The sequence below is a fragment of the Erythranthe guttata genome, chromosome 14, assembly GCF_056151865.1.
Source record: "Erythranthe guttata isolate IM_541 chromosome 14, IM_541, whole genome shotgun sequence".
Classification (NCBI taxonomy): Eukaryota; Viridiplantae; Streptophyta; class Magnoliopsida; order Lamiales; family Phrymaceae; genus Erythranthe; species Erythranthe guttata.
In genome coordinates, this window is record NC_142546.1 from 24,273,767 (window position 1) to 24,289,042 (window position 15,276).

Below are 15,276 nucleotides of genomic sequence, written 5' to 3' on the forward strand. Positions count from 1 at the left end.
CTTTATTGTGTGATTTGACTAGAAAAAGGTTGATAACAAAATTTTCAAATAAAAGTTCTTATTGCACATGTATGCATCTATAACTCTATATGCTTTGTGTCACTTGTGAATTATGCCATAAAAATCGACCAAATTTGGTGTGTGTGTGTGGGGTTGGTGTTTTATTGTGATTATGAGTTATATATAAAGCTAAATTTTAAATATACAAAAGAAAACAAATATATCAACAAACAAACATATAAAATAACCATTACTATTATTTTTGTGTCGTATTTGATTTCACATATGAACATCAAATGATTTTTTTTTTATTAAATATCCAATTATCATAATAAATTGTGTATAATTGATGTGCATATTTATATTAATAAAACAACTGAATATAATAAAAAAAATATAACTAACTACTCAAGTTAAATTATATTTTTCATAGGACCCAACAATTAAACAACTCCAAATATTTATATAAATTTCTCTGTACAGAGTAATACATATTCAAAACAGAGCAAAACATATTTTCAAAAAAAAAAAAAAAAATTAAAAATCAAAGCGAATACAGAATATATATATTATTTTCAACATCAATTATTCATAATAAGTAAATAAAAAAGAAAAAGAAAAAGAAAAAGAAGAAAAGAAGTATATGAAAGATGAATGTTGATAATAATGAATAATTAATTAATGATGATCATCTCCTTGAACTTGTGCTTCTAGAAAGCATATCTTTAATCCCTCCGGCTCCGACGATCCATGTTTCCTTTGCAATATCATCGGAAAGTTTCGAAAACTCCGTTCCACATCTCATTACCACCACCCCCTGTTCCTCCTTTTCTCTCTCCTCCTCCTCTTCTCTCTCTTCCAGCCAGCTTTTCGCCGGAGCTGATCGACACCTCATCAGCAACAGCGCATTCGCCGGCGGCGGCGCCGCCGCAGAACCACCGTCCTCATCTTCATCTTCATCAACCAAACAAGACCCAATCATTTTCCCTTTTCCGGCCTCCTCCTCTCGGGACACAAATTCTTTACCTCGATCCTCTTGTAAGATCATGAACCACTTTGAGAAAACATCTCCAGAATTATTATTATTATTACAGTCACTCTCCTCTTTGGGGCCCACCTTCTTCTCGTAAACTTCATCATCATCGTCCACGTCATCGTCATCGTCATCGTCGTCGTCGTCGGAAGAGAGGACAGCCGTTGGATAAGAGCCGAAGCAGCGGAAATCGAAACGCACATTACGCAAGCAAGTCAAGAACTGCATCACGTCCTTCTTGAACCCTAGCGCGTCCGTCCACGCGGACCTCTTCTTCTGCTTCCTGTGATTATGCAGCCTCTCGATCTCTTCCATCACCGACTGCCAGTTCTTGCACGAGCTCGGCTTGCTGGGCCGGACTTTTATCTGACCCGCACACGTCACTTTCGGTGACGTGGGCTCAGACATGTCAGAGTTCTGATGATGATTAGAAGCCTTCGTTTTCGCCCACAACACTGGGCTAGCATGGCCGCCGCCGCTGGATTTATTCCTCCGGTGATGATGAGGAAACGGCTGAGGGTGGTGTTGGCGAGGGTGGTGCTGGTGGCGGCGCGTGGATGTGTCAGACGGCCGAGATGGACTGCAGATTGGCTTCGGCATTAGCCGTAGATGAGCTCTGGTCGGAAAACAAACCAGTAAATCAGCAGAAGGTGGTCCTTTGCCTGCAGCTTCTCTACCTTTCATAATTGTCTGTAATTTATTACTAAAATTTCTTCTTCTTCTTAAGAGAGTTAGTTTTGGGTTAATAATCCTCGAAAACTGTGGGGATTATTTTATCATCTGTTTGGGGATTGTGATTTATTATCAAGTTTGGATTGATGAGTACTAAATTTAAAAGAAAACGAGAGGGGTATGATATATGATATGAGGCAGTGTGAGTACAGCTTTCCTTTTGTGACTTTTTGTAATATGCCTTTTTTTTTTTCTTTTTATATATATTATATTTATATATATTGTTGACACTTAAAATTTTGGATAATTAATTAATTAATTAATAATCCGAACAAATCGTTATTTCAAATTTACGAGAAAATGATCGGGGGAATTCGAGAGACTATGTAACCATTTTTCTTAATAATAAAGAAACTCGGAGTCACATATGATCACTACTACTAACTAATATGCATGCACTGAATAAATAAATTATGTGCGACAAGCTCGATTTAGAAACAATTAATATCTAAATTTTAAGAAATTAAAAAAGTTTGTGGGAGGCTTCTTTACCAGTTGTTAGTTACATAATTGTTTGGTTTCTGAAACACTCCTTTTTGCCCACTGTCTACGAAATGGGGCCCCACTTCTCACAAGTGAGTGACCTTTTTAGTTTTTCCACTTCTTTAATTTTATTTTTTATTTTTGAAAAAAACTTTTAATTTATATAGAAAACTTTAATTTAATGTGTTAGAAGGAAGCACTTTACTTTTAGGCCAAACAATGTCAAATATAAAAAAGAAAAAAAAAAGGAAAGTTGGTGACCACGAGGCTTGTTTCATGATCCTATCATCATTCATAATTCGACTCTGGTGGGCCCCACGCCAGATAGCTCTTTCTTTTAATTTCCCCAATTATATTATTTTTTAATTATTAATTATTGCATTATTTCGATTATCTCATATGTAAAGTTGCTACTACCAAGTAACGTTTTATTGGCTTTTTAGCAACTACTATTTAGGTGTTTAGGTGAAAGATGCTTTGAGATGTACTAGTTGGCAGAGTGGTGAGGGTTTTAACTTTAAATAATGCTTACAAAATAATAAATGACAAGATTTGCACACGTCCCAATAAGGATCTAACTTACATCTATTAATCTAAAAATATATAAATAATCCATTTAATTTGCCAATTATATATATATGGTTATATTATTTTTAAATTTTATCTCCTATAGAGGATGACGTTACCACATTATTATGTGATCACATTTGGACGAATATATTCATCACGCTTACAAATTTGTTGACCACTTGTTTGGATTGATTCACCTAACTATTGGTTTTAAGTTCTTACACTTTCATTTGAACTAATTTTTGAATTATTGTTGTGAACTCATTTAGATGGTGTTTGCAAAAAAAATTAAATATATATAGATTATAAGCTTTTTTCTGCATATAATTTGTGTTTATGTGCTTTCAAAACAAGCTTTTACTTTTACTTCTCTTAAAATAAATTCTTTAAAACTATAATTTTAGCAAAATTTTCAATTAATTTGCAAAATTCCTCAACTATTAGAAATAAACACTCAATTCCAACTTAGTTCATGATCAGTTTTAAATAAGCTTTTGCAACATCATATTAGTACTTTATATGGAAAAGTTGATTGTTTACAAGTAGGAGAAAGAAAAAAAAAACAATATTTTAATAGCAACAAGTAAAATAAAATAAAATAAAATAAAAAGGGTTAATTGTTTAATTAAAGGTGATTAAGAGGAAATGATGAAAGGGTTGATGGCACTTGAGAGCATTAGCTACTATATGGGCCCTAACATCCATTATCTAAATATTGCTTTCGGATTAGACTTATCAACTATGCTTCCATTGGTCCTTTTCATTAGATCAACATTTTTAATATCTTTATTTTATACCAAATTCTAATAATTTCATGGGAATTAAATAACTTATAGGAACCTTCTTTTGCACAATTGAACTTTTTATCTATGCTTAAAATGATTTTTTTATATCTATATAACATGTAATTTCACTTTTATTGATCTTACATTTATCTAAAACTGATAATAAATTACCGACCGTCATTAGAAGAGTTGATACGCAATCTTAACTATTCAGAGTCACGGATCAATATCTAGGAATCAAAATTTCTTTGTTTCGTAACATAATTTGTATTTTGTATTAAAAAAAAAAAAATTGCTTTTATAATATTTACATTATGTATATGTCATAAAGAGCATGAAGCAAATCATTATTTATTTAATGATAAAATTCTCGAGAAAAGCTTATGTATTTCTCTGTATCTGTCTTTTTTTTAACTTCACGTTACATCATATATTTATATGCGGCTGAGAGAAATAAACCCTAGTTCTACAGCTTTGCCGTAAGAAAGGAAATAACCAAAGATAAGCTAAAGAAAATATATATCGTGATTTGGGTAAATCTGACCAAATCTGCCAATACTCCCCCTCAAGTGGGTGCATGAGGATTACGAGTGCCCAACTTGCAAAGAAAGTAGTCGAACTGTGGCTTTCCAACAGCCTTGGTGAAAATATCGGCCAATTGTGCATCTGTACGTACGTAGTGTGTCGAGATAATGCCATCTTGTAGAGCATTTCGAACCGAATGACAATCAATCTCTATATGTTTTGTTCGTTCGTGAAACACCGGATTAGATGCGATGTGCATCGCCGCCTGGCTATCACAATGAAGCTGTATGGGTAATGTATGTGAAACACCAAACGAGTTTAGCAACCCCTTTAACCACTTCAACTCACAAGTTGTCGTTGCCATGGACCGATACTCTGCTTCTGCAGATGACCTCGATACAGTATGTTGTTTCTTGGTCTTCCAAGATACCGGAGACGAACCAAGGAGTACAAAATACCCCGTTAATGAACGACGAGTAAGGGGACAACTCGCCCAGTCGGAATCGCAATAGGCAAACAACTGAAGATCACTATCCGCTCGGAGCATGATGCCTAGACCAGGCCGACCTTTCAAATATCGAACAACACGAAGCGCAGCCTCCCAGTGACGAGTTCGGGGAGATTGCATGAATTGAGCCAAAATATGTACCGAATAACACAACTCCGGTCGAGTAATAGTTAAGTAAATCAATCGACCAACCAGTCGCCGATACGCCTCGGGGTCATGCACAAATTCACTATTATCGAGAGCAAGGCCATGGTTTTGCTCTAACGGGATATTGGCAGGCTTTGCACCGAGCAACCCGGCCTCGCAAATAATATCCAATGCATATTTGCGTTGAGACAAAAAAATACCTTCTTTGCCGCGAGCCACTTCGAGACCTAAAAAATATTTCAGTCGCCCAAGATCCTTCATATGGAAACACCGATTGAGATAACTCTTGAAACGATCTATAGACTCCCGATTATCCCCTGCTATAATTAAATCATCCACATATACAAGTATGACCAAGAATACCCCATCACGTCGCATTGTGAATAAAGAATAATCCGAATAAGATTGGGAAAATCCATAAGACAACAATGCGCTAGATAATTTTGCGAACCAATTTCTTGGTGCCTGGCGTAAACCATATAACGATTTGCGCAAACGGCATACCTTATGAGGAGAAGAACTGAGAAAGCCAGGTGGCGGTCGCATGTATACTTCCTCAGCCAAGTCACCATGGAGAAAAGCATTTCGAACGTCCATTTGATGGAGTTCCCAGTCATGTATAGCTGCCAAAGCTAATAATACCCGAACGGTTCCCATCTTGGCTACCGGTGCAAAGGTTTCATGATAATCAATCCCTTCCTTCTGCCTGTTCCCTAAAATCACCAGGCGAGCTTTGTAGCGTTCAACCGTGCCATCGGAATTATATTTTATCTTATACACCCATTTGCAACCAATGGGTTTCTTACCCTGTGGCAAAGTCACAACAGACCAAGTTCCATTGTCTTCAAGAGCTTGAATCTCTTCTTTCATAGCCTGACGCCATTTTTCATCTTTCACTGCCTCGGAAAAATGTGTTGGCTCGACACCTGCACTCACGGCTGCAAGAAATTTTCTGTGTTGCACAGTGAACTTATCACAACAAGCATAATTAGCTATAGGATACGGAGTACCTGAGGAACTGTGAATAGGCGGTGGCACCGAGACGGGATCAAGAAGACGTGTGGTGTGACAAATGTAATCTGTTAAGTGACTGGGTGCTTTGCGAGTACGAGTAGGACGTGTTCCCTGGGTTGTTGCTGCTGCATCACCCTCGTCATTCGAAGTAGGGCGTGTTTCCTGGGTTGTTGTTGCTGCATTACCCTCGTCGCTTGAACTCCCCCTGCCAACAGTGTCATCAATTTTCTCCCTATCATCTGATGGCTCAGATGTAGATATCAAAGTAGAGTCGAAAAATTCCGGACTACCCAATTCCTCATTTTGCAACTCAATTTCCTTATCATCAGAATTATTCGTTGTACTTGCAAAAGGAAATTCATTTTCGCTAAAAACAACATCCCTAGAGACGAACAACTCCTTAGTCTCCAAATCGAACAAACGCCAACCCTTCTTCCCATAAGGATATCCCATGAAAATGCATTTCCGACTGCGAGAAGCAAATTTATCGGAGTCTCGCTTTCTAGCGAAACACAAACAACCAAAAGTCCGAAATAAATCATAAGAAGGAGGACGCCCAAAAATTAATTCATATGGAGTCTTACCACCCAAAGCAGAAGATGGAACACGATTAATCAAAAATCCGGCAGTTAAGATGCACTCCCCCCAAAATCGAATAGGAAGTTTAGCTTGAAACCTTAAGGCACGAGCTACATTGAGTATGTGCCGATGCTTTCGTTCAACACGGCCATTCCGTTGCGGTGTACCAACACAAGACGTTTGGTGTAAAATACCATTGGTTTCAAAATATTCTTTTAGACATGTAAACTCTGTTCCATTATCACTTCTCACTGTTTTAACGACTTTGCCAAATTGTCGATTCACCATAGCACAAAAATTTTGCAAAATAGCAGAGACTTCTCGTTTCTCAATTAACAAATAAATCCAAACAGACCGAGAAAAATCATCAACAATGGTCAAAAAATATACTGCTCCACAAGTAGAAGGAGTACGATAAGGCCCCCACAAGTCACAATGAATCAATGAAAATAACTCAGTAGCTTTATTATCACTTAAAGGAAAAACATCTCTTGTTTGTTTGGCACGAAGACAAATTTCACAATGCTTAAATATTCCACTATTGGTGTCAAAAGTAAAATTGGGAGAAGACCCGACTAGACGAAATGAGGGATGCCCGAGACGTTTATGCCAAAGCTCCTCGTTATCTTTGCAGCCAATCTTGTGAGCCCGTACCTTTGTCACACCACGCAATACGTAGATCCCGTCACGATAGTCACCCACTCCAATCACCGTCCTCATAGTGCAATCCTGTATTACACACAATTTTTTAGTAAGAGTGATTACAGAATTTGTCTCATTTAGAAACTGTCCAACAGATAGCAAGTTGCAGTTTAAGTTAGGAACAAATAACACATTATTCAATTTAATTTGTTCTCCAATAACCGCTGTCCCTTCTTTTGTTGCCACTATTTCTGCGCCATTGGGAAGTCCAACAGGACAGTTATGGACATCATGTGATTTAGTGAGAAGTTCATCACAGCCGGTCATATGATGTGATGCGCCGGAATCGATAATCCATTGATCGCAAATCTTACCGGTTTGTTTGTCTGTGAACGTCAATTTCTGGTCATTGAGTAAATTCCTCAAAGTGGCCCATTGTTCACTTGTCAAGATAGACAAGTCGGCTTTATCTGCATCAGTCAATGAAGAAGTAGAACCTTTGGCGAGTGTCGTTTGCGCTGCATGTGCACGAGCAATCCCACGACCGCGGCCTCCCCCTTTGACCGAGCCTTTACTACCTCCACGCCCCAACCCTTTCGGACGATCTCCCCACCAGTCCGGATACCCGACGACTTGGAAGCAACGAGTTTCTTCATGTCCCGCTCGACCACAGTGGTTGCACAGTTCTGATTTGTCTCGCGTAACATTTGGGCCAGCCCGAACTTTGCTTTGAGCGAGGTAGGCGACTACATCACTCCTATCATCTTTATTTCGAGCAACTGTACGGTGTTGCTCTTCGGTCATAATCATTGCATAAACCCGATTCAAGTTTGGCAGTGGATCTAAATTCAAGATGGTAGAACGCACTGTTCCAAACATGGAATCCTCAAGTCCCATCAAAAATTGATGGACTTGTTCGTCATCTCGTCGTGCCCGCAATTGCTGTGTTATCTGACATTTGCAGCCACCACAATTACACGTCAAAATAGGTTCGTAGTCATTGATCTCATCCCACAACATCTTCATTTTTCCGAAATATTCAGCAACTGAGTGTCCTCTCTGTTTGCAGTTTCCCAACTCAGTCTTCAAGTGATTGATTTTCGGCCCATTCGCGACCGCAAATCTCAACTGCAAGTCTTCCCAAAGTTCTTGAGCGGTTTCCCGATAAGTAATTGTTGATCGAAGCGTTGGTTCAATGGTATTAAAGAACCAAGCAATAAGCATGGAATTAATCATCCACCAATCGTCAAGTTTAGGGTCTTTCTCGGTAGGTTGAGTAACGGTCCCATCGACAAAACCTAATTTCTTCTTTGCCCGCAACGCAACTCTCATGGCTTTCGCCCACTCCTCATAATTCGAACCCTTCAACTGAACATGAGTTATGAGGCTTCCAGGGTGATCTGCCGAGGTCAAGGTGTACGGTGTGATTCCGCCTTCAACTTTATTCTTTGTATCGCCCATGGCAGCGAATTAAAGAAGAAAATAATTGCCTCAATTGTATGGCTCTGATGCCATGATAAAATTCTCGAGAAAAGCTTATGTATTTCTCTGTATCTGTCTTTTTTTTAACTTCACGTTACATCATATATTTATATGCGGCTGAGAGAAATAAACCCTAGTTCTACAGCTTTGCCGTAAGAAAGGAAATAACCAAAGATAAGCTAAAGAAAATATATATCGTGATTTGGGTAAATCTGACCAAATCTGCCAATATTTAATTTTCTAATGTTTGAAATAATTAGAAATTATATTATTTTTGGGGTGTTATGCCAAATACAGTTCATCTCTATTTTGGCATTTTCTTTTTTCTAGATGGAGGACAGATGGATCCTCGTTCAGAGAATTCTTATTTAGCAATAAATAATTTATAGTATATTAGCCCTTCCATTAATTAAAAAAAAAAAAAAAATTAAAATCGATATCTCTGGAATTGAAATTGAGTGCTTCTATGTACGATCTCCAATGAAATTGTAGTGCCAATGTTTTCTTGTCTTGAACCATTTGTAATTGTTTAACAAGCATAATCTTTAATGGTTAAAAAAACAACTTTTAATCTTTCTACATTCTATCTCAAATAATGATCACGTTTCTATATTTAAATATATCCACTCGTGTAATTTGCAAGTTACTACACGATTGTGAAAATTCACCTAAGTCAACTATTCATATATTTATCAGTAATTAACTTGCATGGAATCGAGATTATTGATATTAACTTGAGCAATTTTAAATAATTTATGAAATATCTAAATACAAATATTATTTGGATTTTTTTTTAATAATGTAAGAAAAAATAAATGGATAATTTAAATGTGGGCCTATATTATAGGAGGTGTAAGGAGCACTTATTCTACAAGGCCCATTACATTTTAATACCGTTGAAAAAATTGGGCTTTATAGGGTTTCTTCTCATTTCCCCCAATTATTTTTCCCCCAAAATTCAATTTTTTCCCCTTCGAATTTTGAAGAACCCTAAACCCTCTCTTCCGATTTACTGAGAAAGATTTGAACTTTGACGCAATTTCGGCAGTTAAATAATTTCTCCGACACAATTCATCGCAATGTTTCTGCAAATCCGCAATAATGCTGTTCACTTCTCCAAGAATTATTCCTTACGAACTCGCAACTCCCATTTTCCTTTCCCTCTTCTTTCTCTTGTCCAATTTTACTCCAAATCTAGGGTTGAGAAACAGATATCCCCTGCAATTTTCGAATTATTGCTCCACAAACACAATTTCTGCCCGGAAGCTGCTTCACAAGTCGCCACGTGTTTAACCCTAACCCGCCTGAAAACCCTAGAGAAATTCGACTCCACGCTGTCGTTCTTCAAAGAGAGCGGCTTTTCAAACTCCCAGTTGGAGAAAATGCTCAAGTACAGACCTACTCTGCTCTCAGCAAATCCCGACAAGGTAATCAAGCCCAAGATCAAACTCTTCCAAGACTTGAATTTTTCTGCTCAAGACATAGCTGAGATAATCACTAACGATCCCGATATTATGTACCGTAGTTTGAACAATCGAGTCGTGCCCTCGTTGCTCGTGTTGAAGGAATTGCTAGGGTCTAGTTTGGAGGTGGCTAAGGTTTTGAAGATTTCCGGGTGGTTCTTGAAATCCGATATAGGCAAGACTATGGCTCCCAATATCGAATTCTTGAAAAATTGTGGTATAGCGGTTGAGCAGATTAGTTGGCTTATGTATACTTATCCGAGGTGTCTTCTTTGTAAGCCGAAGAGTATGATTAAGTTTGTTGGCCGGGTCGATGAAATGGGAATTAGTAGGAGTTCGAAAATGTTCATTCACGCTATACGTGTACTTAGTTCGATGACGGACGAAACTTGGGAACAGAAATTGAAGGCTTTTAAGAATCTAGGTTTTACCGACGAAGACATAGTGGAAACTTTTAGAAAGGCGCCTCAGGTTTTTTCCGTATCCGAAGAAAAGATGAAGAAGTTGAAGGAGATTTTGATTGCGAGCGGGAAATATGATTTTTCGTGTGTTATTAGTCACCCAACGTCGCTTATTTGCAGCGTTGAGAACAAGTATAAGCCGAGGCTGCAAGTTTTGGGGGTTTTGGAAAGTCGTAATCTGATTAAGGAATGGCCTAGTTTTCCAGGGCTATATAAAATGCCCGACGAATCTTTTGTGAAGAAATACGTTAGACCTTATTTAAGAGAAGTTGGTGATCTGCATAAAGTCGGGAGTTCGTTCTGTGGTAAAAACGGCTTGTGAAATTCTACAACCGTTGAGGCTTACGCAGTCTGTTCAAAGCACTAAACTGCAGATTATTGCTCTCCTTGCTTAATGTTTATATGCTTTATGTAATTTCTGTTGTAAACGATACGAGCAGATATCGTTGCTCTGAACATTTTATGTAAGATTGTTTGATCAAATTTTTATGTGGTGAAATTAATCAAATCAAGAAATGTAAAGAATAATTTGATATGTACCTTTGTTTAGAAACTGAATCTTCACAATTACATAGATAGAGAAGCATAAAGGACAAAGAAGAAGACAGAGTACTACAATTTCCGGGTTTTTTTTTTTTTTTCCGAACAGAATTGGAATCAGATTTTCGCTTACGAAAAAATTGACAATTTCCGAAAGTGTCGATTACGATCTATTCCGTTCGATTTCCACCTAAATAAATAATAATAAACCTAAAGAAAGTAAACAAGTTAAAAAGAAATATAGTGATATAACCCAAAATTTTAACTCGAATACAAAAATAATAAATGACCCAAAATCAGTAATACGGGTCGGTATGAACCGGATAGAGGAGTTTAAAAGGTCGGATTTTGACCCGATTGTTTGGCAAGAGTTTCGTCCTAGGTGAAGAACCCTAAACCCCAATTGCGAAAAACATTAACCTCTCTTAATTTACGACATCGATTTGGCTTTGTGTCTCTTTAATTTTCGAAGTGAGTGAGTGTTTCGGATTAGGGTTTTGAATTTCGATACTCGTTCTGTTAACAATGATTGCAGCAATTGTACGCCAAAATGGCATCAATTTGTGCTTCAAGAATTCTTCACCCCTCCGCAAATCCGACGTTGTTTTCTCGCATCTTCTTCTCCATTTCTCTACTGTTATCGACCCTACGGTTCCTGAAACGTTGATGCGCAAGCACAATTTCTCTCCGGCAGCGGCTTCACAAGCCGCCCCAGTTCTCGCCCGCATGAGGAATCCAAACAAATCCGATTCGGCAATCACATTCCTCAAAGAAAACGGATTCTCCAACACCCAAGTGGATAACATTGTGAAAATCTGGCCTCAGTTTCTCTCTGCCAATCTCGAAAAAACAATCAAGCCCAAAATCAAGATTTTCCAAGACTCGGGCTTTTCCGCAAACGACGCCGTCGCTATAATCTCGAACGATCCTCGGATTTTGAGGCAGAGCCTGAAAAATAGAATCATCCCGTGTTTATCTACATTGAAGGGTTTGTTGGGATCGAATTTCGAAGTGGCTAGGCTTTTGAAGAACTGTGGATGGTTCTTGGAAACTAACCTCGACAACAATTTGATACAAAACGTCGAGTTCTTGAAAAATTACGGCTTGCCGCTGGAGCAGATCACTTGGTCCATGCATTATTTTCCTATGATTCTGCTGCGTAAGCCCGAGACTGTGAGGAAATTTGTTTACAAGGCTGAGAAAATGGGGGTTAGGAAAAGTTCTAGAATGTTCATTCACGCCGTTCGGCTGTTCAGTTCGATGTCGGAGGAAACTCTGGAACTCAAGCTGAGGACTTTCCACGTGTTGGGGTTTTCCGAAGATGATATAGCAGCGACGTTTAGAAGTGTCCCTTTGGTTTTCGGTGTGTCGGAGAAGAAGATAAAGGAGGTGAAAGATGTTCTCTTTGCCACCGGGAAGTACAAAATGTCGTGCATTGTTAAAAACCCCGTTTCGTTTATGTACAGCGTCGAGAAAAGGTATAGACCGCGGTTTAAAGTCTTGGAAATTTTGGAAGGTGAGGGTTTGATTGAGAAATGGCCTTGTTTGGCTGTGCTATGCAGAATGTCTGGTAAGAAGTTCTATGAGAAATTCGTTGGTCCGTATTTGGATCAAGTTGGAGATGTTTATATGGCGAAGGGTGTAATAATTGGAAACGGAGAAGTCGAACGAGGGTTTGAATGTTAAAGATACTAGTGTAGCTGGTGGTTAGTTTTGTGGCAACTTGTTGAAGATGACTCAGCAGAAATATGAACTTAGTTCAGACATTCACTTGTATCTGCTTATGTGTGATAGGCAGTTGTGCTGAACTATGTTGCAGCTCAGATTTTATTTCTCATGTAATGATATTGTAGCTGCCTTTATGTTTATTATTTGATGTTTATTAATTGTTTGGATGATAATCTTAATGTTTGTCCTTCAAAATAATAAGACAATACCAAATATATGTAATTTTTAATTAAAAACAATTAATATAAGGGGTCCTGAAAACATTTATTTGTGGAGGGCCCCATAGGGGCTTGGGTCGGCCCCTGGTATCGCTGTCAATTTGTTAGGCAATGTTTGGTTTGTTTTCGTTTCACTTTTAAACAATTTAAGTTGAGTTAAGGATGCAATGCATCCATGTTGATTCGATCCCGCATCGCTGCAAGTTCGATCCACTTTGGATCCATTCATAATGGTTGATTTTGGATCCGATTCTTTTTTGATCAAATCCACATGGATCCGGATCGGCTTCGATCCAAGTTGAGTAAGCCAGTCACCCCTAAAAGAAATTAACTTTATTGGATGTGGTCTTATTCGGGTCGGGTCGGGCTAACCCCCCAAAAGTTTGAGGAGCGAGTCTTACTCTGTGTTTTGGGTTGCTTTCATCTTCAATTGAAGCGAGTATTTTCGAATTAGGGTTTTGACAACACTCCTTTTAATAATGATTGCAACAATTATTCGACAAAATCGCATCAATTTTCGTTTTCTCAAGAATTCTCCATCATCTCTCTGCAACTCCCATGTCGTTTTCTCGCAGTTTCTTCTTCATTTCTCTACTTCAGTTACGGTTTCTGAAAATTCGCTGCTTAAACACCGTTCATCTCCGGCAGCTTCTGTTCGGAACCCTAAAAAACCCGATCTCGTAATCTCATTCCTAAAACAAACCGGCTTTTCTAAAACCCAGGTGGAGAAATTAGTGAAAACCTATCCTCATTTGCACTCCGCCAATCTCGAAAACACAATCAAGCCCAAAATCAAGATCTTCCAAGACTTCGGCTTTTCCGCAAACGACGCCGTCGCTATAATCTCACACGATCCTTGGATTCTGAAGCAAAGCCTGAACAAAAAAATCATCCCATCTTTATCTACTCTGAAGCGTTTGTTGGGATCCAATGAACAAGTAGCTAAACTCTTGAAGAGATACGGAGGCTTCTTGAAAACTAATCTGGACAACAACATGGTCCAAAATGTCGAAATTTTAAAGAATTGCGGCGTCGATATGAAGCAGATTATTCCCGCCATTTACCGATTTCCGATGTTTATTCTGCGTAAGCCGGAGCTTGTGAAGAAATTGGTGGAGAAAGCAGACGAAATGGGGGTTAGTAGAAGTTCTAGAATGTTCTATCACGCCGTGCGGATATTGAGTTGTATGACCGAAGATACATGGAAACTTCGGGTGCGGGCTTTTCGTGAGTTGGGGTTTTCGGAAAAAGACGTGGAAGCAACGTTTCGAAACTCCCCTTTGGTGCTCGGTGTATCGGAGACGAAGATAAAGGAGGTGAAAGAGGTTCTTCTTGCCACCGGGAAGTACAAAATGTCGTGTATTGTTAAAGACCCGATTTCACTCATGTACAGCGTCGAGAAGAGGTATAAGCCGCGGATACGAGTTTTGGAGATATTGGAAAGTAGGAATGTGATTGTGAGATGGCCTTGTTTGTCGGTGCTATGCAGAGTGTCGGAACAGGATTTTTTCGAGAAATTTGTTGGCCCTTATTTGGATCATGTTGGAGACGTTTATGTTGCAAGCGCTCGAAAAGGAGAAGCCGAACGAATTGAAGATGAATAGCGTACTACGAGTGGTTCGAATATCGACCAAACAACTACAGCCTGTGGTTCGAAATATGGATTTAATTTTCTACTTGTTGTGTAATTTAGGCTTCTTCGTTTATGGATCGATCGTCGTGACCATAAATATTTAGTGCCCACATTAATTTTTCCAGATAAATTTGAGTAGTATTCTGGAATGGGGGGTTCACTTTGAGTTATTGTCTCTTGGTAATTTTATCGAACACCTTACGGGCAGGGCAGTACACGGTAATGCAGTGAAGGAGCAGATTCTTGCATTTATTTTCTTACCCTGCCAATTTGGGTTATTGTCACTTTAACCCCTATAATAATATCTATCTAACATTCTACATCCTAAAATTTGTTCATTATATTTATAAAAAAAAAAAACCAATTAATAAAGAATAAACCATTCATATTACAATTTATTTAATAAATTAGTAAAGCATTATTCTTAATATTAAATCAAAGTCTATTGAACTAATTTAATTTTAAACTCATAAAATCCAGTAAAATAAAGGGTAAAATTCATTTTGCACCCCTGTACTATGATAAATATATCGTTTACCCCCCTGAAGTATTGAAAACATCAAATACCCCCCTGCCGTTAGTTTTTTTCTTCTAATTTCGTTAGTCAAACCCTTTGACCGACTATTGCAAAGAAATGTTGGCTTTTTTTTAACGAAAATACCCCAAAAAATTTATATATATAGATTTCAGGGCTTTTAGTTTTCATTTTTTGTGGGTTTTGTGCCGTTAGTTT

At 38.2% G+C, this 15,276-nt stretch overlaps 4 protein-coding genes across 4 annotated transcripts; 3 read left to right on the forward strand and 1 right to left on the reverse strand.

The window, feature by feature from the left end:
* Positions 1–443: 443 nt before the first annotated feature.
* LOC105959367 (nucleolar GTP-binding protein) lies at positions 444–1,943 on the reverse strand. Its single transcript, XM_012983454.2, has one exon. The coding sequence runs from the start codon at positions 1,715–1,717 to the stop codon at positions 689–691; it is 1,029 nt and encodes a 342-aa protein (XP_012838908.2). The 5' UTR covers positions 1,718–1,943; the 3' UTR covers positions 444–688.
* Positions 1,944–9,421: 7,478 nt separating this feature from the next.
* On the forward strand, positions 9,422–10,959 carry LOC105973131 (uncharacterized). The gene has a single exon (XM_012998151.2). The coding sequence runs from the start codon at positions 9,580–9,582 to the stop codon at positions 10,744–10,746; it is 1,167 nt and encodes a 388-aa protein (XP_012853605.2). The 5' UTR covers positions 9,422–9,579; the 3' UTR covers positions 10,747–10,959.
* A 285-nt stretch (positions 10,960–11,244) lies between these two features.
* On the forward strand, positions 11,245–12,865 carry LOC105973132 (uncharacterized). Its single transcript, XM_012998152.2, has one exon. The coding sequence runs from the start codon at positions 11,490–11,492 to the stop codon at positions 12,648–12,650; it is 1,161 nt and encodes a 386-aa protein (XP_012853606.2). The 5' UTR covers positions 11,245–11,489; the 3' UTR covers positions 12,651–12,865.
* Positions 12,866–13,234: 369 nt separating this feature from the next.
* LOC105958781 (transcription termination factor MTERF8, chloroplastic-like) lies at positions 13,235–14,775 on the forward strand. Its single transcript, XM_012982785.2, has one exon. The coding sequence runs from the start codon at positions 13,390–13,392 to the stop codon at positions 14,512–14,514; it is 1,125 nt and encodes a 374-aa protein (XP_012838239.2). The 5' UTR covers positions 13,235–13,389; the 3' UTR covers positions 14,515–14,775.
* The last annotated feature ends 501 nt before the right edge of the window (positions 14,776–15,276 follow it).